The sequence below is a fragment of the Microcaecilia unicolor genome, chromosome 6 (assembly GCF_901765095.1).
Source record: "Microcaecilia unicolor chromosome 6, aMicUni1.1, whole genome shotgun sequence".
NCBI classification, from domain to species: Eukaryota; Metazoa; Chordata; class Amphibia; order Gymnophiona; family Siphonopidae; genus Microcaecilia; species Microcaecilia unicolor.
Window position 1 is genome coordinate 339,506,810 of NC_044036.1, and position 26,143 is coordinate 339,532,952.

At 45.0% G+C, this 26,143-nt stretch overlaps 1 protein-coding gene and 1 long non-coding RNA gene across 3 annotated transcripts; one reads left to right on the forward strand and one right to left on the reverse strand.

Moving 5' to 3' along the window:
• Window positions 1-1,654: 1,654 nt before the first annotated feature.
• On the reverse strand, window positions 1,655-9,194 carry LOC115472344. Its single transcript, XR_003942508.1, has 3 exons — window positions 9,178-9,194; window positions 8,932-9,000; window positions 1,655-2,451 (listed from the first exon to the last, which is right to left on the reverse strand). It is a non-coding gene; the product is annotated as an uncharacterized LOC115472344 (long non-coding RNA).
• A 10,396-nt stretch (window positions 9,195-19,590) lies between these two features.
• Window positions 19,591-22,950, forward strand: ACTG1 (actin gamma 1). 2 transcript variants are annotated; one of them, XM_030208564.1, is made up of 6 exons: window positions 19,591-19,726; window positions 20,286-20,424; window positions 20,539-20,778; window positions 21,095-21,533; window positions 21,710-21,891; window positions 21,993-22,950. In XM_030208564.1, exons 2-6 carry the CDS (start codon window positions 20,299-20,301, stop codon window positions 22,134-22,136), a joined length of 1,131 nt encoding a protein of 376 aa, XP_030064424.1. In that variant the 5' UTR covers window positions 19,591-19,726; window positions 20,286-20,298; the 3' UTR covers window positions 22,137-22,950. The 2 variants fall into 2 exon arrangements, with proteins under 2 accessions (XP_030064424.1, XP_030064425.1); XM_030208565.1 differs by having other exon boundaries at window positions 20,289-20,424.
• Window positions 22,951-26,143: the final 3,193 nt, after the last annotated feature.

The following is a 26,143-nucleotide window of genomic DNA, read 5'->3' on the forward strand; positions in this document are numbered from 1 at the left end:
TTGCTAGTGGAATAGCAACATTCCATGTAGAATCTCCAATAGTAGCAACATTCCATGTAGAAGTCGGCCCTTGCAGATCACCAATGTGGCAGCGCAGGCTTCTGCTTCTGTGAGTCTGACGTCTCAGACTCACAGAAACAGAAGCCTGCGCAGCCTTCTACATGGAATGTTGCTAGTGGAATAGCAACATTCCATGTAGAATCTCCAATAGTAGCAACATTCCATGTAGAATCTCCAATAGATGTAGAATCTCCAATAGTATCTATTTTACTGTCATAGTAATGCTTGAATGTTTTCACTTTTATACACTGTCAGCTAGCACATTTGCTTATTTCCGATCTGAGGAAGAAGGGCAACCTTCGAAAGCTAATCAAGAAATGTATTAAGTTATGTCCAATAAAAAAGGTATCATCTTATTTTCTTTTCCATGTTTTATTTTGTTTGATTTCTATAGATTCTACATGGAATGTTGCTATTCCACTGGCAACATTCCATGTAGAAGTCGGCCCTTGTAGATCACCAATGTGGCCGCGCAGGCTTCTACATGGAATGTTGCTAGTGGAATAGCAACATTCCATGTAGAATCTCCAATAGTAGCAACATTCCATGTAGAATCTCAAAGAGTAGCAATATTCCATGTAGAATCTCCAATAGATGTAGAATCTCCAATAGTATCTATTTTACTGTCATAGTAATGCTTGAATGTTTTCACTTATATACACTGTCAGCTAGCACATTTGCTTATTTCCGATCTGACGAAGAAGGGCGACCTTCGAAAGCTAATCAAGAAATGTATTAAGTTATGTCCAATAAAAAAGGTATCATCTTATTTTCTTTTCCATGTTTTATTTTGTTTGATTTCTATAGATTCTACATGGAATGTTGCTATTCCACTAGCAACATTCCATGTAGAAGTCGGCCCTTGTAGATCACCAATGTGGCCGCGCAGGCTTCTGCTTCTGTGAGTCTGACGTCCTGCACGTACGTGCAGGACGTCAGACTCACAGAAACAGAAGCCTGCGCAGCCTTCTACATGGAATGTTGCTAGTGGAATAGCAACATTCCATGTAGAATCTCCAATAGTAGCAACATTCCATGTAGAAGTCGGCCCTTGCAGATCACCAATGTGGCAGCGCAGGCTTCTGCTTCTGTGAGTCTGACGTCTCAGACTCACAGAAACAGAAGCCTGCGCAGCCTTCTACATGGAATGTTGCTAGTGGAATAGCAACATTCCATGTAGAATCTCCAATAGTAGCAACATTCCATGTAGAAGTCGGCCCTTGCAGATCACCAATGTGGCAGCGCAGGCTTCTGCTTCTGTGAGTCTGACGTCTCAGACTCACAGAAACAGAAGCCTGCGCAGCCTTCTACATGGAATGTTGCTAGTGGAATAGCAACATTCCATGTAGAATCTCCAATAGTAGCAACATTCCATGTAGAATCTCCAATGGTATCTATTTTACTGTCATAGTAATGCTTGAATGTTTTCACTTATATACACTGTCAGCTAGCACATTTGCTTATTTCCGATCTGAGGAAGAAGGGCAACCTTCGAAAGCTAATCAAGAAATGTATTAAGTTATGTCCAATAAAAAAGGTATCATCTTATTTTCTTTTCCATGTTTTATTTTGTTTGATTTCTATCGATTTCCTTTTTCCTAATGTTTGGAATATAGTAAGCTGCAGTGTTCTAAAGTAACTAAGTAAATGTAACTAGTTACTGTACTTTTAAAAAGTGTCGTTACTTTCACTTGTAAAGAATATAGGAAAAATTTGTTACTTTTACCAATTTTTACTACTTCTAATTACTTCTGATGCTTGCAGTTAAAAGTAAAAAGTAAAAGTGTAAGAGAGACCTAAATGATGATTCCTCAGTAAACCAAATGAAACAGAAAAATCTGGAATAAGATTTCGCTACTGCAAACCTCGTCGCACAAACAGTGGATCATCTCGTCTTAAATTTTGGTGTTCAGGGAATACAACCTATGAGAATAGTAGAGTTGCCTGTGTTTGTTGAATTGGTTACTAGTCTCCAGCCAAACAGAACAATGATGAGTTCGGTCACTTTGAAACGGAGATGAAGCTGAAGCTGGTTGCAATTCTTGGTGAACAGACTGACGTATGTCGATCACAACAGACTGCTGGTCATCCCATGGAAAATTTTACATTGGCTTGTCTGACCTTAAGACTAAAGAGTTTCCATACATTTGACATTCTTGCGTCAGTTCTTGGACATATTCAAACAGAGCTTGCCATCAGATGAAAAAATAGGACAACAGACAATGATTTCAAATTTGTGAAAGCCTTCTCTGTAGTTGGACAACATGACAATGATAACGAAAATGAAGATGAAGATGCAAGTGATGAATTAGCAGATGATAATACGATGATGAAGCATTCTTTGCTATAAGGAAGTCATGTGTTTCAGACAGAGATTCCATTGATCAATACCTGCAGACCAAGTTAAAAGGCATCAGTAATATTGCGACCTGGCCTGATTTGAAGGAATGTTTTTATCAGACTGAACCATCCACTTCCTGCTACTACAGTTGTTGAATATCTTTTTAGTTATGATGGATTAATGATTCACGAGTGCATTCACATGAGTGACAGTCATTTTCAAAATTTATTTTTACTAAAAGCGAAGTTGATTGAATTGTAGAGCAATGAAATTATTGGAATAAAAAGGTTAATAGTTGCATTCACTGTTCTGATGGTACTTTTAGTTTTTCTCAAAAAGTATTATATTAGGCAGTAACTTTCTTACTTTCACTTAAGTTAGGGACCTGATTACTAAGCCATGCTGTAGGCGTGCTAACGCTAGAGACACCCACAGAAATAATGGGTGTCTCTATCATTGGTGTACCCCCACCCCCAGAGGCCATCCTCCCCCGGCCTACCTTTAAAGGCACTTTCCCCCTCCTGAATACTGACAGTATTTCACCTAATGCTATCAGAATCGGCCCCATGCCTCTTCCCTCTGCTGCGCTCCTGTGGAAACAGGAAGTTAAAGGAGAGGCCGGGGAGCGGCAGAAGGAAGACGCTGGGGGTGATGTGGGTAGTGTTAGGTGAAACGCTGTCTGTGTCTGGGAGGGGAAAACTGCCTTTAAGTACATAAGTACATAAGTAATGCCATACTGGGAAAAGACCAAGGGTCCATCGAGCCCAGCATCCTGTCCTCGACAGCGGCCAATCCAGGCCAAGGGCACCTGGCAAGCTTCCCAAACGTACAAACATTCTATACATGTTATTCCTGGAATTTTGGAGTTTTCCAAGTCCGTTTAGTAGCGGTTTATGGACTTGTCCTTTAGGAAACCGTCCAACCCCTTTTTAAACTCTGCTAAGCTAACCGCCTTCACCACTTTCTCCGGCAACGAATTCCAGAGTTTAATTACACGTTGGGTGAAGAAAAATTTTCTCCGATTTGTTTTAAATTTACTACACTAGTTTCATCGCATGCCCCCTAGTCCTAGTATTTTTGGAAAGCGTGAACAGACGCTTCACATCCACCTGTTCCACTCCACTCATTATTTTATATACCTCTATCATGTCTCCCCTCAGCCGTCTCTTCTCCAAGCTGTATAGCCCTAGCCTCCTTAGTCTTTCTTCATAGGGAAGTCGTCCCATCCCCGCTATCATTTTAGTCGCCCTTCGCTGCACCTTTTCCAATTCTACTATATCTTTCTTGAGATGCGGCGACCAGAATTGAACACAATACTCAAGGTGCGGTCGCACCATGGAGCGATACAACGGCATTATAACATCCTCACACCTGTTTTCCATACCTTTCCTGATAATACCCAACATTCTATTCGCTTTCTTAGCCGCAGCAGCACACTGAGCAGAAGGTTTCAGTGTGTTATCGACGACGACACCCAGATCCCTTTCTTGGTCTGTAACTCCTAACGTGGAACCTTGCATGACGTAGCTATAATTCGGGTTCTTTTTTCCCACATGCATCACCTTGCACTTGCTCACATTAAACATCATCTGCCATTTAGCCGCCCAGTCTCCCAGTCTCGTAAGGTCCTCTTGTAATTTTTCACAATCCTGTCGCGATTTAACGACTTTGAATAACTTTGTGTCATCAGCAAATTTAATTACCTCGCTAGTTACTCCCATCTCTAAATCATTTATAAATATATTAAAAAGCAGCGGTCCTAGCACGGACCCCTGAGGAACCCCACTAACTACCCTTCTCCATTGTGAATACTGCCCATTTAACCCCACTCTCTGTTTCCTATCCTTCAACCAGTTTTTAATCCACAATAGGACATTTCCTCCTATCCCATGACCCTCCAATTTCCTCTGTAGCTTTTCATGAGGTACCTTGTCAAACGCCTTTTGAAAATCCAGATACACAATATCAACCGACTCCCCTTTGTCCACATGTTTGTTCACTCCTTCAAAGAATTGAAGTAAATTGGTCAGGCAAGATTTCCCCACACAAAAGCCATGCTGACTTGGTCTCAGTAATCCATGTCCTCGGATTTAAAGGTAGAGGAGGGAAGGTGATCTTAGACAAAGAGGAAAGGGGTTGTCGATTCCTCTTTTTTCCCTACACATGCAACACCACCAGGTAAGCTCTGGGTCAGCTTAACCTATAAGGCCAGTGATATCACATGCTCAGGTGTTTGATGACTTATCTCTGGTGCCCTGGGCCAGAGCCTCACCTGATCCATAGTATAAGTCCCTGGGTAACAATACATGCAGTTATTAGCACTGGTTCTGTTCTAAAGAATAAAAGCTGAGAACTTGTACTGGCTTTTCACACTGTTAAATACTTCTTGTGTAAGTGAAAGTCTTACACCTAGTGCCTCTCTGTCCTTTGAGCCTCTGCCTTCTCTGAATTAGCAGCTGCTCTTTCCTCTACCCCAGCTGTGTGCGTACACAGAAACAGTTTTGATTTGCTTCTTATGAAGGCTTTAGCTGAGATGAGGGTGATACTGCAAAGTGTCCTTGTGCCATGGACCAACAGTACACCCATAAGCACACACACACACGCATATTTGTTTTACGTCCTGCAGTTTTGCATTTTTAAGTATTTTATGATATTGTAGACTGCTTAAAACTTCTTTTGTTAGGACAGCGGAATAGAAGACTCAGGAACTGAATAAAATAAACTCATAAATCCACAATAAAAGAAGTGTACAAATGCAAACCATTCAGAACTGCTTTTGCCAATTTATTAAGCCCACCTGTTTGATGCTGCTTTTAACTCCTAACCCTTATTCACTTGTTCAGAACCCTTATTTTATCACCCTCACTTTAATATTCCCTTATCTCTTGTTTGTCCTGTTTGTCTGTCCTAATTAGATTGTAAGCTCTGTCGAGCAGGGACTGTCTCTTCATGTTCAAGTGTACAGCGCTGCGTACGTCTAGTAGCGCTATAGAAATGATGAGTAGTAGTGGTCTTTGGGATTCCGGAATCTTGCTACTCTTTGGGATTCCGGAATCTTGCTACTCTTTATCCTTATCCCATATTTGTCCTGTTTGTCTGTCCTAATTAGATTGTAAGCTCTGTCAAGCAGGAACTGTCTCTTCATGTTCAAGTGTACAGCGCTGCGTACGTCTAGTAGCGCTATAGAAATGATAAGTAGTAGTAGTAAGAAGGGAAACATCATTCTTTCAACCCCCGCCAGCTGAAGTCCTCTTCTCCAGCATGGCCGTGTTGCTGATCTGCAAGGGCAGGCTTCGGTTTCTGTGAGTCTGATGTCCTGCACGTACAGGACGTTAGACTCACAGAAACAGAAGCCTGCCCTTGCAAGCCCACCTTTTTGATGCTGCTTTTAACTCCTAACCCTTATTCACTTGTTCAGAACCCTTGTTTGTCCTGGTTGTCTGTCCTAATTATATTGTAAGCTCTGTCAAGCAGGAACTGTCTCTTTATGTTCAAGTGTACAGCGCTTCGTACGTCTAGTAGCGCTATAGAAATGACAAGTAGTAGTAGTATTACATCAGGTAACTCCTGTGGTGGTCTAGGCTCTATAATGGTACTGCACCTGTAGGGGTGTCCCCTCGCCCCTGTACACCTGAGGGTGGCACACCCTTCTTCATCCCTATCAGTTTGCATTGGTGATTAGCACAGCAAAGTACGCAGTTGAAATTGCAGCAGAAGTGTTTTTCTTACAGTGCACAGGGAATCTAGTTAAAGCCCCACCCCTGAGATGTGTCACAGTCTCTGTTTGGATGTTGGGTGTGGGAAGACTGTATAGGGCTGGCAGGAGAGAGAGAGAGAAGGGCACCTCTGCAGGGTGTTCTTATATTACCAAATAAGGACAGGAAAAGGCTGATCCTCCCACCCTGCAGGTTACCTGGCTGCACCTTATTGTTTTATCACCGATTTCACTAATCACTAATGAACAAAACCCAGGGACTAGTTTGTACCAAGCTGTGTAAGAGGAAATTGCTACAGTAGCCTGTTTATTCTTGAAGGTACTGAGAATAATGAATCTTGAAAAACAAACAGTCTGAACTCATACCTTGAATCCCCTGCTTTCAACAGTCTAAAATATAAAAGGAAACCCCCAGGGGCGCAGGCCCAGGTCACAGGGTAAAAGCAGTTAGAAAATATTCTACCTAAGTGAGCCCAGAGCCATCAAATGTGCAGCTGTTTCTATCACACTTGAATGGCTTTTCCTCTCTAGGTTACACCTGAAAGCAGCTTTTCTTCAGGGAGATGTCCTAACTGCCTGCCCTCTGCACCACATTATGAACCCACTTGAGTTTCATGTTCCTCACTGGCCCCTGGCAAACTCCATGTACCCTGCTCCACACCTCCACCCCCCTGCCACGGACTAAGACTATGACAACAGAGCCACAGTTTAGACCCTGTTCAACACCCCAGAAACGTAAGACTATGACAACAGAGCCACAGTTTATACCCTGCTCCACACCCCCCCTCATGCATCTGGTAAGTCACAGCTTACATCCTGCTCCACACCCCCTGCCACACACTGCAGAAATGTAAGACTATTATAACAGAGCCGCAGCCTACACCCTTCTCTACACCCTGTCATTCACCCCAGAAATGCAAGACTATGAAAACAGAGCAGCAGCTTACAACCTGCTCCACACCCCTGCCACGTACCCCAGAAATGTAAGACTATGATAACAGAGCAGCAGCCTACACCCTTCTCTACACCCTGTCATTCACCCCAAAAATGCAAGCCTATGATAACAGAGCTGCCGCTTACACCATGATCCACATCCCTGCCACGTACCCCAGGAATGCAAGACTATGAAAACAGAGATGCAGCTTACAGGATGATCCACACCCCTGCCACGTACCCCAAAAATGCAAGACTATGAAAACAGAGCTGCAGCTTACAGCATGATCCACACCCCTGCCACATACCACAGAATCGCAAGACTATGAAAACAGCAGCAGATTACAGCATGATCCATACCCATCCCACAGACCCCATAAATGTAAGGCTATGATAACAGAACCGCAGCTTACAACCCGCTCCACCTCCCCTGCCAGGCACCTGATAACAGAGTTACAGCTTACACCCTGCTCTGCACACCCTGCCACACACTGCAGAAATGTAAGACTATCAGGGGCATTTTCGAAACAGAAGGGCGCCCATCTTCTGACACAAATCGGGAGATGGGTGTCCTTCTTTCAGGGTCGCCCAAATCGGCATAATCGAAAGCCGATTTTGGGCGTCCTCAACTGCTTTCCGTCGTGGGGCGACCAAAGTTCACGGGGGCGTGTCGGCAGTGTAACGAAGGCGGGATGGGGGCATGCTTAACACATGGGCATCCTCGGCCGATAATGGAAAAAAAAGGGCGTCCCTGACGAGCATTTGGCAGACTTTACTTGGTCCCTTTTTTTCAGGACCAAGTCTCGAAAAGGTGCCTGAACTGACCAGATGACCACCGGAGGGAATTGGGGATGATCTCCTTTGAGCAGGGGCTATCCTTCTTTGTTAATCTGTACAGCGCTGCGTAACCCTAGTAGCGCTTTAGAAATGTTAAGTAGTAGTAGTAGTATCTCCCCTTACTCCCCCAGTGGTCACCAACCCCCTCCCACCCCCAAAAAAATTTTTTAAACATTTTTTGCCAGCCTCTAATGTCATACCCAGCTCCATCACAGCAGTATGCAGGTCCCTGGAGCAGTTTTTAGTGGGTACTGCAGTACACTTCAGGCAGGTGGACCCAGGCCCATCCCCCCTACCTGTTACAATTGTGGTGGTAAATGGAAGCCCTCCAAAACCCACCCGAAACCCATTGTACCCACATGTAGGTGCCCTCCTTCATCTCTAAGGGCTATGGTAGTGCTGTATAGTTGTGGGGAGTGGGTTTTGGGGGGGGGGGGGCTCAGCACCCTAGGTAAGGGAGCTATGCACCGGGGAGCAATTTCTGAAGTCCACTGCAGTGCCCCCTAGGGTGCCCGGTTGGTGTCCTGGCATGTGAGGGGGACCAGTGCACTACGAATGTTGACTCCTCCCACAACCAAATGCCTTGGATTTGGTCGTTTTTGAGATGGGCGTCCTCAGTTTCCATTATCGGCGAAAACCAAGGTCGCCCATCTCTAAGGTCGACCATCTCAACATTTAGGTCGACCTAAATGCTGAGATTAGGGCATCCCCAACTGTATTATCGAAATGAAAGATGGATGCCCATCTTGTTTCGCTAATACGGGATGCCCCGCCCCTTCGAGGAAACGTTACTATGTCCTCGGAGATGGGCACCCTTAGAGATGGTCACCCCTGTTCGATTATACCCCTCCATGATAACAAAGCCAACTGGTCTCTACTTAAATTCCTTCCTGGGATAGTTAGTTATCACTTTATCTCTAGCACTACCCTCCTTTCCTCGTAACTTAAGATCTACTGAACTGCCTCAGAAAACACTCTCAGTACTGTAAGAAAGAAATATCATTACTGAGGCTTCAAACCGCCTTTCAATCCATAGTTCACTTACAATGGATCCTATCAGGACCTGCTGTGCTATTCCTCTCAGCCAGGCATGCATGGCATACAGTTGCGTCACCTGAAAAAAAAAAACAGTTTGCAAAAAACAAGCAGGTCAATACTCAGCCACCTTGGTCAGAATTCTGTTTTTTAAACAAAGTAACATAGTAGATGACGGCAGAGAAAGACCTGTATAGTCCATCCAGTCTGCCCAACAAGATAAACTCATATGTGCTACTTTATGTGTACACCTGACCTTGATTTGTATCTGCCATTTTCAGGGCACAGACCGTAGAAGTCTGCCCGGCGGTAGCCCCGCCTCCCAACCACCAGCCCTGCCTCCCACCACCGGCTCTGCCACCCAATCTCTGCTAAGCTTCTGAGGATCCGTTCCTTCTGAACAGGATTCCTTTATGTTTATCCCACGCATGTTTGCAGCATTTTCTCCTCTCCTCTTCCCTTCCATCCATGTGCATTTATTTCCCCCTCTCCCTTCCATCTATGTGTAGCTTCTCGCCAGCCCCCCCCCCCCCCCATGGGTCTGGCATGTCTTCCTACCTCCCACTGTCCATCCCTCTCCATGTGCCTATAGATTTGCAAAATTGGTTGGCAATCCCTAAAGTAATTACATCTAACTGGCCTGAAAACTTTCCCTCTGCTGTGTCCTTCCAATTCAGCCACAGAAAGTTGTTACAGAGGGAAGGACCCAACGCTGGCTGCAACGGTCAAAAAAACATCCAGATATTCAGTGCCACTATCCAGATAGCAGCTGGCATTGAATATTTGGAAAGGTCAGCGCTGGAACTTGTGTGACATATTCAGTCTGATGTCTGAATAACTTAGAATGCCATTCTATCTGGATGAGTTCTGGGGCCACTCATTCAACCCCCCCCCACCCCCACCCCACTATCCAGTTAGTGGCTGAATATCCTGGTCAGCAGGTACCGTTACATAGATAAGCGCTTTTGACTACTGAGTGACCCTGATGTTGCCACCTTCACAGATAAGCTAATCAGAAAGAGCATTCTGCAAACAGCTGAATTCAACAAAATCCCCTGTGAAAATGAAGGTCGGCAATCTATAACTGGTAAAGAAATTTTTTTGAACCAGTTAACCAAATATTTTTGTTTTAGAGCACGAGTGGCAGCAAAAACTATCTTATGCTAGTAAGCTGGTAGCTAAAATGAAGACATCCATCAAGTTCCCTGCTTTTCCTTCTGATTTTTTGGTTGGTTTCCACAGATGTTAAATGTGTAAAGATTCTGAAAGACCTGGCTACTGTCACATCCACCATAATGATGCTGTGAAAACTGGGGTACAGCAGTTCTGATGCTTGGAATGCCCTCCCGCGGGAGGTGGTGGAGATGAAAACGGTAACGGAATTCAAACATGCTTGGGATAAACATAAAGGAATCCTGTGCAGAAGGAAGGGATCCTCAGGAGCTTAGCCTAGAATGGGTGGCAGAGCTGCTGGTTGGGAGGCAGGGCTAGTGCTGGGCAGACATATACGGTCTGTGCTGGGGCTGGTGGTTGGGCGGCGGGGATAGTGCTGGGCAGACTTATACGGTCTGTGCCAGAGCTGGTGGTTGGGAGGCGGGGTTGGTGGTTGGGAGGCGGGGATAGTGCTGGGCAGACTTATACGGTCTGTGCCGGGGCTGGTGGTTGGGCGGCGGGGATAGTGCTGGGCAGACTTATACGGTCTGTGCCAGAGCTGGTGGTTGGGAGGCGGGGATAGTGCTGGGCAGACTTATAGGGTCTGTGCCAGAGCTGGTGGTTGGGAGGCGGGGTTGGTGGTTGGGAGGCGGGGATAGGGCTGGCCAGACTTATACGGTCTGTGCCCTAAAGAGGACAGTACAAATAAAAAAGTAGCACATATGAATTTATCTTCTTGGGCAGACTGGATGGACCGTGCAGGTCTTTTTCTGCCGTCATCTACTATGTTACTATTTTTATTTATTTTATTTGTTACATTTGTATCCCACATTTTCCCACCTAATTGCAGGCTCAATGTGGCTTACACTGTCTACTACTCCATGCCACCATACTGACATACACAGCATTCTTTCTTTTACTCATTTGTAAACTGCCTTTACAGTACAAACTGTCATCTTATATAATAAAACTCACTCTCAACGTTCTGAGGACACCGACGTCACTTCCGTCATCAAAACGGGTTCGAAGGGTTCGTGGTGGTGAAGCCACCGAAATCGCCGTCTCGAGGCCCTGCCCTCGCGTCAAACGTGATGACTTCCAGGGCAGAGCAATGGCGTCACACACAGAGGGCGGAGCAATGGCGTACGGTGCGTTCAGGAGGTGCGGAGCAATGGCGTCAGAACGACGAAGGGGTCGGTAGGGAGGGACGGAGAAAGGGGGGGGGGTGTTGGGGAGGAAAACCTTGCTAGCGCCCGTTTCATTTGCTCCAGAAACGGGCCTCTTTTACTAGTATTTAACTAAGGTGATTTCTATGATATGGATAAAGATCTCAACACAGTAATAACATCTCAGCAGCAAAGACAGAACACAAATAACATATTAAAAACAAATGCAATAGAACCTACGCAACCATACGAGATACAAGGCCTGTGCAGCTGTCTTCTAAAATTTAGACCACCTCAATTCCTTCATCGCCCTTTACACTGCTCCCCCAATAATGCAATCATCTGTTCCCCCGTGAGTTTCCGCCAACCTATTATCACACGCTCAAACCCTTTCACCACAATTACTCCACCGCATAAAACCACAACTGAACCATTCATCCACTGGGAATCTTCACAGTTAAAGAACCCGTAGTCAAGTTCTTAGTAAAATGATCACAACTCTATAACCTTCTTTCACTAAGGATCCCCCCAAAGCCATGATGTACACGGAGAATCCAATGTGGACAGGATGCTAAACAGAAGTTATTAAAGGGGACTGCACTCTCACACATGGCAATCCCATAAGCTTGCTTCCTTTCAGAAGGCAGACCAAAAAGCGAAGATACCTACCTGTAGCAGGTATTCTCAGAGGACAGCAGGCCATTTGTTCTCATGTGTGGGTGATGTCATCCATATTGCCCGGTGTGCAGCTTAAACAAGCTAATACAGCTTGTATAGTGTCCCCACTGCACATGCGCAAGTGCCTTCCTGGGCCCACCAGTACAATAGTATAGCATGCCAAAAGAAAAAATAAAAAAAAGGACACAACTCCAAGAGGAGATGGGAGGGTATGTGAGAATGAATGGCCTGCTGTCCTTGGAGAATACCTGCTACAGGTAAGTATCTTCACTTTCTCCGAGGACAAGCTGGCCATATTCTCACATGTGGGAATCCCTAGCTACCAGGCTCACCAAGAACAGCAACCATAGTATACAACTGTGTGAGAATGCAGCCTGGAACAGAACAAAATGGGCCTAGGAGGGTGGGGTTGGATTCTAGACCCCAAATTCTGCAGAACTGACTGTCCAAACCGACTATCGTGTCAGGTATCCTGCTCAAGGCAGTAGAGAGATGTGAATGTGTGGACTGAAGACCACGTTGCAGCCTTGCAGATTTCTTCAAGCGGGCTACAGACACCACCATGGCTCTGACATTATGAGCCTTGACAATGACCCTCAAGTGTCAGCCCAGCATGGGTATAAGTGAAGGAAATGCGAGTTGCCAGCCAACTGGAGATTGAGCATTTCCTGATAGCAACCCCATCCTGTTGGGATCAAAAGAAACAAAAGCTGGGTGGACTGTCTGTAGAGCCTACTCCATTCTAAGTAAAAGGCCAAAACTCGCTTGCAGTCCAAGGTGCGCAATGCGCTTTTGCCAGAATGGGCAGGTAGTTTGGGGAAGAATGTTGGAAGAACGATCGACTGGTTCAGATGGAACTCCAACACAACTTTACGCAGGAACCTAGGGTGCATGCAGAGAACTACTCTATTATGAAGAAATTTTGTGTAAGGTGGATCCGCCACTAGGTACTAAAGCTCACTGACCCTGCAAGCTGAAGTAACAGCCACCAAACACAGGGCCTTCCAGGTCAAGTACTTCAGATGACAGGAATCCAGAGGGCTCAAAAGGAGCTTTCATCAGCTGGGTGAGTATGACATTGAGGTCCCATGATACAGGCGGAGGTCTGACAAAGGGCTTGATCAAAAGCAAACCTCTCATGAATCTAACAACTAGAACTAAGCACTAATCGCACTAAGGTGAACCCTTACAGAGTTGGTCTTGAGACCAGATTCAAAAAAGTTTAGAAGGTATTCAAGTAGGGTCTGTGTAGGCCAAAAAGGGGATCTAGGGCCTAGCCCTCACACCAGATGGCAAACCGCCTCCATTTGAAAGAGTAACACCTCTTAGTGGAACTCTTTTCTGGAAGCCAGCAAGACCTGGAAGACACTCTCAGGAAGATGAAAAGAAGCAAATTCTAAGTACTCAGAGAGCCAAAGACTGGAAGTTGAGATGCAGAAGAGATCCCTTGTTCTGTGTGATGGGTTCAGAAAACAAGGTTCTTCAAAGGACAACTCCAGGAGAAGAGGGAACCAGATCTGCCTGGGCCAGTATGGGGCAAGCAGGATCATGGTCCCTTGGTCTTGCTGGAGTTTCAGCAAAGTCTTTCTCACAAGAGGGATGAGAAGATATGCGTAGAGAAGGCCTGTCCCCCAATGAGGGAGGAAGGCATTCAGTGCTAGTCTGTCATGGGCCTGGAACAGAACTGAGGGCCTTTGTGGTTGAGTTGAGTGGCAAAGAGATCCACCGAGGAGGTGCCACACACTTGGAAGATCTTGCAGGCAATACCCATGTTGTGACCACTTGTGTGGTTGATGACGCTGCTCAGTCTGTCGGCCAGGCTGTTGGACTTGTCTGCTTGGAAAGTGGCCTTGAGAAACATCCCATGCTGGACTGCCCACTGATCTAAAGACCTGATTCCTATGCTGACCAAGCACCCTGGGTGTGAAGCCCATGCACATGAGCCCCCCACCCCAGGCAGGATGCATTTGTCATGAGCACCTTCTGGGGCTGAGGAATTTGGAATGGAAATCCCACAGTCAAATTGGACCGAATTGTTCACCAAAGTATAGACTGAACCAACTCTGGTGTTACTCGGATGACATCTGTTAGGTTTCCCGAGACTTGGCACCACTGGGAAAATAGAGTACACAGGGCAGTAGGGGATTGATGCCAGTGCTTCTTGGCTTTTACCCAATGCCAGTCATTGATGCTCCTCAGTGCCGTCTAATCCCCACATCGTCTCAGAGTCGGGTCCAATACAGACCAGTCCTGGGGGCCCTTTACAGCGATCAGAGTCCAGGCAGGTGGAAACTCACTTGATGCACATCCACTCCCAGTGTCTAAGACAGGCCTCTCAGCCATGTGGACCGATGAAACTCCTGACACCGAAGTTTCGGACTAGGCTCCAAAGTTCTCTCTCTGAGCCTTTCTGGCCAGCTGGGTTTTTTTCTTCATACGAAGGCAAAGAACACAGCTGGAAGGGGTATGTTCAAGCCCCAAACACTGAAGATACCAAGAATGCGTATCTATGCCAGGCTAAAATCAAATGGCTCGATGGTGACTAAAAAAGGGGCAAGCACCAGAAAAATTTGAGGGATAAATACCCGACTGGAGCTCAGGTCTGAGGGTCTATGGAGCATGCCAAAAATAAAGAAAACTTAAAAGTGGGGAAAATAAATTAAAATTGTATAGAAGGAAGGGGAACTTTCCTAAGAAAAGAAAATGAAAATGAAACCAGCATAAAAGGGAAGGGATGGCAAAAAGAAAAGAAAAAATAATGCTCACGCATTAGAAACTGTGAGGAGTGCAGGATAATCGTGTTCTCTCCTCACTGTGGATGAGAAGCGATTGATGGTCCGGTGCTCTCGCGGCGGGCAGGAAGGCACTTACGTATGCGCAATGGGGACGCTGTGCAAACTGTTAAACTCCGCACTGGGTAACGTTCACCCACGTGAGAATATGACCCGTTTGTCCTTGGAGAAAGCATGAAATAAATAAAGCATACTAGGACAGCCTGAAGAATAAGGCCAAAAGAAAGCAGCAGAGGCAAGAGACAGTAAACCTGAGGATCACAGTTTGTGTAGTTAAACAGTCTGGGGCATTCAGAGCATGCAGTTTAAGGGAGGAGATTGGCCCTCATCCTCCAGGTCTGCACTCAATAGGCTTGCCTTCTCACTCCTTTAATTTCCCCTCTCTTACTGCATGCACTACATCATTGAGGCTGTAAAACACCGCCCTTTCAAGAGCAAGCTGAGGTTATTTTCAGATTTTTTGCTGAAGGAAATGACTACACATACGGGTAGTAATCGGAACCCCAGCTTCAATCATAGCCAGCTCTCCCAGTCAGGGACTGCGAAAGTGAAGGAGGGTGCTTCTACTATAGGATCTAAGAAGCTACTGCCTGAATACTGGGTGTGGATATCCAAGGAGCCCTTCCAAACCTCCCTTAGCACAAGAATGACGGCTTGAACAAAACTAGTGCATGCCATAAAAAGGTTTATTCCAGTCTCTGTGTCTTATGATATCTGCAATCAACTCTCTTTAGAGGAGATGATACACTGAGATGATCATTAATGCACTTATAACTGAGTTAACTGAGGTACAGTTTCTTGTGGCTAACGCATCATAATTTTTTTTCTTATCTGGTTGCTTCAGCAATGAAGTGCAATCTGACAAACAGTAGCACGACCTGATAAGGATTATTTGATAAAGGATGAGAGAACATAACTGAGAACATCATTGTGCTTCTGAATAGGTCCTTGGTGCAAACACATCTTGAGTACTGTGTGGAGTTCTGGCTGCTCCATCTCAAAAGGAAATAACAGAACCAGAAAAGGTTCCGAAAGAGTGACAAAAATGCTAAATGGGATTTGGCATCTCTCTTGTGCAGAAATTATTGAGAAGGGGCACGATAGATGTTTATAAAATCATAAGTGATTAGGAACAGGTAGTTTAACCTACCAAGAAAAATTATTAATCAGAAATAGACTTGGGAAAGCCATTGCTCATCCCTGAAAAACAGTTATGTGAAACAGATCTACGTTGTTGGCATCTGCTGAGTACTTATAACCCAGACTGGAGCTGTTGAAGACAGAATGTTGGGCTGGGCAGACCTTTGGTTTAACTTAACATGGCTTTTCTTCTATTCTGTTCTGTGACATTAGCACAGACTGAGGGGCCAATACAGAAAGGGGGAGGAGTGGCCTAGTGGTTAGGGTGGTGGACTTTGGTCCTGGGGAACTGAGGAACTGAGTTCCATTCCCAGCACAGGTAACTCCTTGTGACTCTGGGCAAGTCACTTAACCCTCCATTGCCCACCGCACTGAGCCTGCCATGAGTGAGAAAGCGCAGGGTACAAATGTAATAAAACATAAAAATAAAGTTAGCATGGGTAGAAATGTGCAAGGTGCAGCCACATGATTCAGAACAGTGTTTCATGCAGAAGATAACGCTATGCAAATACACGCACAGAGCACTGGAGCACAGCATATTAAAATGAATGGTAATGAGACTACTATTTGGCCCCCAATGCGGAGAAGTGCACAGAAGACTAAGGCAACCACAACATTAGAACCTGAACGCCAGGTCTGAGGAGGCACAGAAGGGTCAATTAATTCTTCTGCAGTAGGATTTGCCAATTGTTTTCTTTTTGCTGCGAGCAAAACAGCACCCACAACTTTTCAAACAGGTGATGGTTCTGTACAAAGGTCCAAGCAAATAAACAGTATCCACACATGTACTGAAATATTGTTCTGTGCATAAGTATCAGCAAAGCAAAAATGTTATGAGCAAGACATTTTTGTAAGGTTGATATTTATTCACAGAATAACATCCCAGTACATCTGCAAATATGTGCTGACACTTTTTTGTTTTGCTCAGGCACGTGCACAGTACTAGCTGCCCTTGGCACAGAATCTTACAATATTTGCTTGTTAAACTACTACGGTATCATGTTTTATCATTATCACTAGCCGTTGACCCGTTAAAAATGGGCTAGTATAGGACGTGGGGGGGTTGAAAGGCCCCTTCTCCTCGCCGCTGCAAGGCCCACCCCCGCCGCCAAGCTGCCCCTCCGAGGTCATCGCTACAGTCCCCCCCCCCCTCCACCCGGGCCAGGCCCTCGTTCCGCTATAGAAACAGCGCGGGAACGCAGCACACAGCTCAGATGAGCTGCCGTCCTTCTTCTCTGCCTGTGTCCCGCCCTAGTGGGCGAGGGCGGGACACAGGCAGGGAAGGAAGGCGACGGCAGCTCAGCTGAGCTGTGTGCTGCGTTCCTGCGCCATTTCTATAGCGGAGCGAGGGCCCGGCCTGGGTGGAGGGTGGGTGGCGGCGGCGACTCCGGGTGGGGGGGGGGGGTGGTGGCGGCGACCTTGGGGGGGGGGGAAGTGGTAGCGACGGCGGTTTCGTCCCTCCCCTTGCACAGTAGAGACCCTCTCTGTCCCACCCCCGTCATCACGTAGTGACGCGGGGGCGGGACAGAGAGCGTCTTTACTGCTCATTTGCGAGTGAGTTCGGTCACTCGCCGTTTATATGTTTGATGTTACCCAAAATCCTAAATCTATATTTTCTTATATATTTCCACAATTCATGATGTATTGTAAGCCACATTGAGCCTGCAAAGAGGTGGGGAAATGTGGGATACAAATGCAACATACAAACAAACAAACAAATAAATTAATTAATTAAAATCTCGTGCATATACATCTGGTAGGCTTACCATGATTAGTGCACAAGTTCTGTGTGCTTTGACTTTGCATATGAGGGGGGAAACAACTTTCTCATTTAAGTTCACATTAGAAATAGAATAAAATAAAACACAGAAAAGAAAATAAGATGATACCATTTTTATTCTAATGATTACCTTTAGAAGTGGACTAACATGGCTACCACATCTCTCTACTCAAGTTCACATTAGAAACTGCACTCAAGTCATTGGCACATGGCTCTAATGTGTGGCTTTCCACACTGGCCCTTGAGGAAGTCCCACTTTTCTTTTACTGGCACAGATGGGGGGGGGGGGGGAGAGTTCTATAGTCAATCATCAATAGTGACTGTTCTTTTGTGACGTTCACTGAAAGGTTTCACTGATGAGCATTCTTTCTGTTGATTGGGTCTATAGGGTGCTGACTACAGTGCTCATTCAAACATAATGGCTCAAAGGAATCTGGGGAAAAACTGACTGACCTACTTTAGCAGATCTTTTGAAATCCATTCCACCCTCCTCATTACTGGTCTCTGTCTTGAGTCACCACCTTGGGGTGGTGAGAACTGTGCACATCCACCCTGCCTATGCATGATGTGTGGGAGGCAGAGAGGGGAAATTTAAAAAAAAAAAGGGAACTGATTAAACAGGGAGCGGTGTAGAAAAAGAAAAGGGTTTATTTTACCAGCTTTTAGGCACTATGGTTACAATAAAGCCTTATCTTGTACCCCAGAAAATGCAGTGCATGAACTGGGAGGGCACAGTGTGAGCTCAGCAAAAAGCTACCAGTAAGCCATCTGTGCTCTGCTGGGAGCCCGGGAAGCTGACTATCTGGCAGGCACGTCTGCTGCTGTGCTGATGTAGAGGGTGGAGGGAGGGGCAGCGGGCCTGGATCGCTCAGTACCACACAAACATATATGAAAAGGTAACAGAACAAAAGAGTAGCGGGTGATTTTTTTATTTTTTTTTTTGCAGCCTTCATAGGAATTTTCCAAAACATTTCACAATCAAGCACACACTGTGTATAAGCAGGTCTTTTTTTTTTTTTTGAGGGGGTACTGAGTACTGGCACCTTTTCCATTGTCTGCTATCAATAGAAATCAAACAAAATAAAACATGGAAAAGAAAATAAGATGATACCTTTTTTTTATTGGACATAACTTAATACATTTCTTGATTGTCTCCATTGTCTGCTAAAATTGACCTGTGGAGCTCAGGCTCAAGACACCAATTCTGCCTTGTCATAGGTGACTGGTTGCAGGGGGGGCCTGGCTATTGTGGGGTGGGTCCCTCAGTGATCAGACAACATGCAGGATAGGGTGCACTTTAATCCCATGCCACGTGCTGCCTTACCCACTGGCTATTCTCATGGACAATGTTAGATACCCCCAATATCTGTTGAATTTTTGACATCTTTGTAACATCAATTGTATTTCTTTACCCTGAAATGGCAATGCCATGACAGGTATTTGTAAGCCACATTGAGCCTGCAAATAGGTGGGAAAATGTGGGCTACAAGTGCAATAAATAAAAATAATTTCCTTTACAAACACTGTTTCTATGAGATCAAACTGATAGAACAGCATTGCCTGCCGGAACCGACCGATAGGACCGTGCACACAACACGTGACGTGTTTAAAAAGCAGAAACCGAGGAGGAAGGTGCAGGTGGTGCTGAGAGGCCCAGGTGGGACCCCCTCTGACTCTTGCAGCCCACTGGAGTGCACCGGCAACGCCCACCGCGGGAGGGGGAGGGGGAGAGGGGGCGTTCACCATGCAGCAGCTCTATGCCGGTTCCGGGGTTCTTCGCAACTTTTCGCGAGGGGCGGGGCCCAAGCCCGGTCCCGCCCACCCGGGCTGCCGCGCGAACCCACGTGCCGGCGTGGGCCGAGCCAATGGCGAAGCGCCTTTCTGAAAGATGTCCATATATGGCGATGTTGAGCGCGCGCTGGGCCGGCACAGGGCGAGATTAAATAGAATAACGGCCGTTCGTTGGGTCTCACTCAGCCGGCGGCAGCAGCAGAGCTGACAACGTCCTGCACTGACACAAAAAAAGAGAAAAAAATTAAAAAAAAAAAAGAATAAAATTCCTCACCGGCTTCTGTGCTAAGACTCGGACTCCTGCAGGTAAATGGTAGACGTTGGGGCCTTCTTATGTGGTGGGTGAGGAGAGAAGCGGCCGCTGTCCTGGACTCCTCGCTCGTGGTGGGGGAGGGAAGCGCGTGAGCGTGGTCTTGGCTGGCGACATGTTACCTTTTGTCGCGATAGTAAGCAGCTGCTCGGACTCTTCCTCCAACGAAGGAGGAGGGAGTTGGAGGGCGCAGGTGGCCGGGTGTTGAGGTGCGGTGGAGGGATCCCTTTTGGGTTGGAACCTAAGGATTCGTATCCCCCCTCCCCCTCCGGTCTTATTATCGTGGTTCCGTCCGACTGCGCGCCTTGACTCTTTCTGGCGCGTTCGGTACTACTGGGGCGTGGCTCTTGGAAATCGTTGCCCTAATATGGGTAGCGCGACGCTGATTGGTGGTCGACAGGTGACAGAAGCGGCTTCAACTTGAAACGGGAGGGTGGGGGCGTGGCAAAGCCTTTCCCTCGTTCTCTCGCCGGCGCGTCGCTTGCTGATGACTTAAACTGAGCGCGCGCTAAAGAGCGGAAGCGTGATAACCTTCTGGTTGTTCTATTTTCCCAGTAGATAAATCACCATGGCCGATGAAGAGATTGCAGCGCTGGTCATCGACAATGGCTCTGGTATGTGCAAAGCTGGTTTCGCCGGAGACGATGCTCCCCGGGCTGTGTTCCCGTCCATCGTCGGCCGCCCAAGACATCAGGTTGGTAACGAAAGCTAGATGGACTGTTTCATGATTTGATTGCTTTGATGAGGATGATGATGGCGGTGAGCATGAAGTGGTCTTATATTAACTTTTTTTTTTGTATGTTTTTAGGGTGTCATGGTCGGTATGGGTCAGAAGGATAGCTATGTAGGTGATGAGGCCCAGAGCAAAAGAGGCATCTTAACATTGAAATATCCTATTGAACACGGCATCGTCACAAACTGGGATGACATGGAGAAGATTTGGCATCACACGTTTTACAACGAGCTCCGTGTAGCCCCCGAGGAACACCCTGTTTTGCTTACAGAAGCTCCTCTGAATCCTAAAGCTAACAGAGAAAAAATGACACAGGTATCTTATTAACAACGTTTAGCTGTATCTTCATCTTCTTTCATAAATCATTTTTACCTTTTTAAACTTTAAAACTCAAGCTTTTCTTTTACCATTTTCAGGGGTCTCTATCTCTTCTGGCATTTCCTCCTTGAAGTCTCAGGTTTCTTTTATTTCCATATTTCTGCTTGCTTTCTCTTTTCACATTTAGTTCTTTAGTTGTGTGGGGAATTTTTTTTTTATTATTTTTGCATGTGGCATGTTTAATGGTCTGCAGTAATATAGTTAAGACCTGTGACAAAACTTAAACAAGCTTTTCTGTTTTTTTTTTTTCCAGATCATGTTTGAAACCTTCAACACCCCAGCCATGTATGTTGCCATTCAGGCTGTGCTTTCCCTATATGCTTCTGGGCGTACCACTGGTATTGTTATGGACTCTGGTGATGGTGTCACCCACACCGTGCCCATCTATGAAGGTTATGCTCTGCCTCATGCAATTCTGCGTCTGGATTTGGCTGGCCGTGATCTGACAGACTACCTCATGAAGATTCTGACAGAGAGAGGCTATAGCTTTACTACCACAGCAGAAAGGGAAATTGTGCGTGATATTAAAGAAAAGCTGTGTTATGTTGCCTTGGACTTCGAGCAAGAGATGGCTACTGCTGCTTCTTCATCCTCCTTGGAGAAGAGCTATGAACTGCCTGATGGGCAAGTGATCACAATAGGCAATGAGAGGTTCAGGTGTCCAGAGGCGCTCTTCCAGCCTTCTTTCTTAGGTAGGCATTTTTAAATGGTTACTATATAAGGGAATACTAGATGGCCCAGAAACTGTTGCATAGTAGCAGTGTTCCAGCTCTTTTGTAAGGGAACAAATTGGAATTGTAGCATTGTAGCAGCTTGTAATGTATCCATGTTCAAGGTAATGGTGGTAATTGGCTGATTTCACTTACAGGCATGGAATCATGTGGCATCCATGAGACCACTTTCAACTCCATCATGAAGTGTGATGTAGATATCCGTAAGGACCTGTATGCTAACACAGTATTGTCTGGTGGTACCACCATGTACCCTGGTATTGCTGACAGGATGCAAAAAGAAATCACAGCCCTGGCTCCCAGCACAATGAAAATAAAAGTGAGTTAATTACACTGGGAGCTCATGACTTATTGGGGTTAAATATATGTGGTGGGGTTAAATATGTGATTTGTACCAATCGTATTTTTTTTTCTTTTCAGATTATTGCTCCACCTGAACGTAAATACTCTGTCTGGATTGGTGGCTCTATTTTGGCGTCCCTGTCCACTTTCCAGCAGATGTGGATCAGCAAGCAGGAATACGATGAGTCTGGACCCTCCATTGTCCACCGTAAATGCTTCTAAATGGACTATTAGCAGATGCGTAGCATTTGCTCCATGAGTTATTCATAAGTATTAATTTGCCCAGGCAAATGTGTACACCTCATGCTAGCCTCATGAAACTGGAATAGGAGCCTTGTTTGACAGAACTTGCCCTTGGAATGTATAAAACATGTTAGATGAGTTGGTGCTGTTGGATTGTTGCTGAACTTTGAGCTCTTGTATTAGTAGACCACTCTCTTGATCTGTGCTAGTATAGCTTTACCTTAATACATGTTCTCTACTCAAATCCTGGCACAGGTGCTGTCTTAGGTGGCTCAAAAGCTAAGCTCCTGTATAGAAAATATAGTAGTACTTCTGTGGAAGGCTGCTGTTCTTGGGACTGCGTGGATGCTTCTCCAAACTCTGCAAATGTTTTCAGGGGTGGAGTTGAAGAGAGGTTGTTTGAGATTAACATCCCAATCAAGTGCATCATATTCCAGAATTTCATTTCAGAGGCTGGTAAGAGTTCATGAAGGAATTGTTAAATCTGTTTGCTGCCGTTTTCTAAATTTGGGGAAACGTCACATTCGGGCCTTATGAACCAGTTTTCTTACCCCCTCTGAATTCTAGAAAAAGGTGGGGTTAGACTACCCAGTTGCAAAAAAAGTTGCAGTTACACATGTAAATGTATACATCTGCGTTAATTTATGTAATTTTTTTTTGTATGTTGCCTTAATGTTCACATGACGACAATAGATAACAACCAAAATTTGTAAGTCATCTAAGTTGATAATTGTAATGCCCAACACTTCATTGTGTAAGGAAAAAAAAAATAAAAATGCTGCAGTAAAATTGAGTGGTAGACCAGTCAGTATCTTTGGGAGTGGAGGGGAGTGGCTGAACATTATACTGAAGCTGGTTTGGGGATCTTGGCCCCAGCCTACTTTACAAGGTTACTATAACAAATGACTCATGGCTTGTTCTACCATGGGGAAGGGGTAATTATCAGTTGGTTAAGGTTATTTTATGTGTGGATTAAGTAGGTTTTATTGCATAAAATGGGACCTTTGTAAAAACATAATTACTGTTAATGTCCATCAAAAATAGGCGAGAATACTAGCTCTTCAGCTCGAAGCATGGTGTGAAACAAGACTTGAAGTGGAACAGCATAATTCATTTTTGGATTTGGAATGTAAACCTGGCTCATTACAACACATCTAAGTGGGTCAACTAGGTCAAACCTAAATGCAGCTTTTGTAGGGCTGTTTTTTTCACTACTTTCATCACTTAAAAAAAAAAATAATCCTGCAGTCCTATTAGCAGGAATCTTTTTATTAAAAAAAAGTTATGAAAATAGTGTACTCTGGCTCATGGCAAGCATCCTGTCCTGGGCTCAGAGCTTTGTTACCCAGCAGATCTAAGAATGCAAGGCTTCAAGTTAATTTAATGAAAGGGAAAGATTTCCTGTACAACTACATATATTGAGTCTTTCATATTTAATAGTTCCAGTCCAAGCAGGTTTTCCAACAAGCTGTTGGAATAGCATTCTAGCCATATTAGAAAAAACTCAAGCTATAAAAACACCTTTCAGACTTCTGCTGGTACCCTAAACCAACCAGGGGCAATTATGTCCCTCCAAACTGAGCTTTGGAAGGATTACTCTGCACTTTTTTTTTTTTTCATAAAAGGTTAGATTTCTTGAAGCCATCCTAACACAGTTGGTAGCTGTTAACTTAGTGTGTTAGAATGGCAGACAAGGTTTAGGAATTTTAAAAAGGTCTGACTTTGGGAAGGGTTATGGAATAAGGGAGAGTTCCTTATTTTCTTACTGTTGGCAGTATTTGGAATTGGAACTAAACAATAGCACATTTTAAACTTGCTTAACAAGCAGTGAGTTTGTGAGCAACAGAATGCAAGTCCTATGATTTTGAAGCTCCAAAGCATTTGTTGAGTATCTTAAAATGCAAGCTTTGAGCTTTAAGTTTTAAAGAATGGTACTGTGTGGGGCAAAAAACTGCAGAAGTAATTTCACCCAAAGATCAAGCCTTCCTTCTGGAATGGTAGGCATTTCACAACTGGTTTATTTTGGTTCTTATTGGCTTTGTTGTGAAATGGGCTCTTGCATTGTGGAAAGTATTCAAATGTATTAAGGAAAGTGGGAGATAACACAGGTGATACTCCAATCTCAGTTAATCCCATTAACCAGAGTATTGCTTTTATTAAAAAAAACAAAACAAAATGCACACCTTTGAGGGAAGGAAAGATGACTTTTACCATGCTCTCTTGATAAAACCATAAGTTTCAGAGCAAGTAAGAAATTGGTTTCCTAAGGACAGTATTTGAGGAAAATGTCCATTTTGTGCTGATTTTTTGATTGGACAATTTCTATCAGTTCAGAAAGCTGTTGTAAAATCACTAGCATCCTTTCTATTCTTAAATCAGATAAAAGGAAGCCTCAACACTGACTGGTGTATTTTCCCTTTAATAGGATCACCTGGGGCTTCTTTTTCTAATTATGAAACCAAGCTTCCCCCCCTCCCTTCGTTTTTGGGAACATGTTTAGTACAGTGTGTCTGTGGGAGACGCCTGGGTTGGCATGTATTCCTGGCTCTGTATCTATAGTTTTCCACTGAATCCTTTTCCAATGTTTGTCCATAAAACAACTTGATCTAGCATTCTTCATATTCGTAAATTTATTTTCAGGAATACTTCTAGCAAAAGGTCCCTGAGTAAGATCTTGAACCTATCCCAAAATGCAAGACCAAATCCAATAAAAGGGGGACCAGTAAAAATACCAGTAATTATTGGTATTCAGATAGTATAAGCAGTGGTTCCCAAAGTTTATCCTGGAGGTACCCCAGACAGGATTTCAGGATATCCACAATGAATATTAATGAGAGGTTTGCATACACATTTTATAAATATTCATTATAGGTATCCTGAAAATCTGACTGGCTAGGGTGCCTCCATGAGTGGGTTTGGGAAAAGTTTGTGATTAGTTGCTAGTGTCACAAACTTGCTGTTTTACACTATTTCTAACTGTTTCAAAGATTTCCTTGCTGTGCTACAGCTGCGCTCTCCTTTTCCATGATTGGTTACTAGTAAAAGACAGACAGGACATAGGGCCATCACCCCTACTTGAAAGCTTTCCAGAAGCGATTAGCTCTTCCTTAGGCTACATCCGTAAATGTACCTCTTAAAAATAATAAAAAGTTAAAATATATGAAAAATAAAATACATGCTAAAAGCCTTAAGATCCAGCAGAGGGCGAAGTACAGCTAGGATTCAGGCAGGGTTACTCAGTACCAGGCCACTGATAGTACAGATGTTTTGTTTTGGGATAAATAGGATGTGATAAAATCTCTGGTCATTTTGCCCCTGGTTTGGGGCTTGTCTTTCATGTTGAAAATAAAATCTTTGTATAGCCTGTCAATATTGCTTTTTTTTTTTTTTAACTGTTTATGTACAATAATTACAGAAACACCTGGTGTAAAAATTTGCCAGAGATGCATCATTCAGAAGACAGGGAATTAAGATTGGGGGGGGGGGGGGGAACCTTTAAGGTCCTTTAAAAGAAATGTTAAGCCGTTCGCTGGTGAGCAAATGTCAAACCTGCAGATTCTGGAATACTTGAGGCATATTTTCAAAGCAATTAGCCTTCCAAAGTTCCATATAACTATGGGTGGGACCAGAGCTTGAGAGACAGGGAAGGCCGAAGGCGCGTCGAGCGAAGCACACGCGGTTCGCTGCCGCTAGGGATGCACGCCGCCTTAACCCTGACTCCGAGCCGAGGAGGTACGCTTTTTAAATTTTAGGAGGAGGGGGGTTCCTGGTGCTGGGAGGGAGGGAGGACAGGCGGGTGGCCTGTTGCTCGTTGGGTTGGAGGGAGGGCGGGAGGAAGGCCGAACTGGGAGGGAGAGTGGGTGGACCACTGATGGCGACGGCGCGTGTGCCAAGGGAGAGGGCTCTGCGTGCCCTCTCTGGCACATGTGCCATAGGTTCGCCTTCACTGGTGTAGGTTGTTAGACTTAGATGGTTTGGGCACCTAC

Excerpts from the sequence above, each read along its gene's own strand:
- ACTG1 (XM_030208564.1), top strand. The coding sequence starts at position 20,299 with ATGGCCGATGAAGAGATTGCAGCGCTGGTCATCGACAATGGCTCTGGT. Across the intron at positions 21,534-21,709 it reads CTTCCAGCCTTCTTTCTTAG|GCATGGAATCATGTGGCATC; the intron begins GTAGGCATTTTT and ends TTTCACTTACAG. Across the intron at positions 21,892-21,992 it reads CCAGCACAATGAAAATAAAA|ATTATTGCTCCACCTGAACG; the intron begins GTGAGTTAATTA and ends TTTTCTTTTCAG.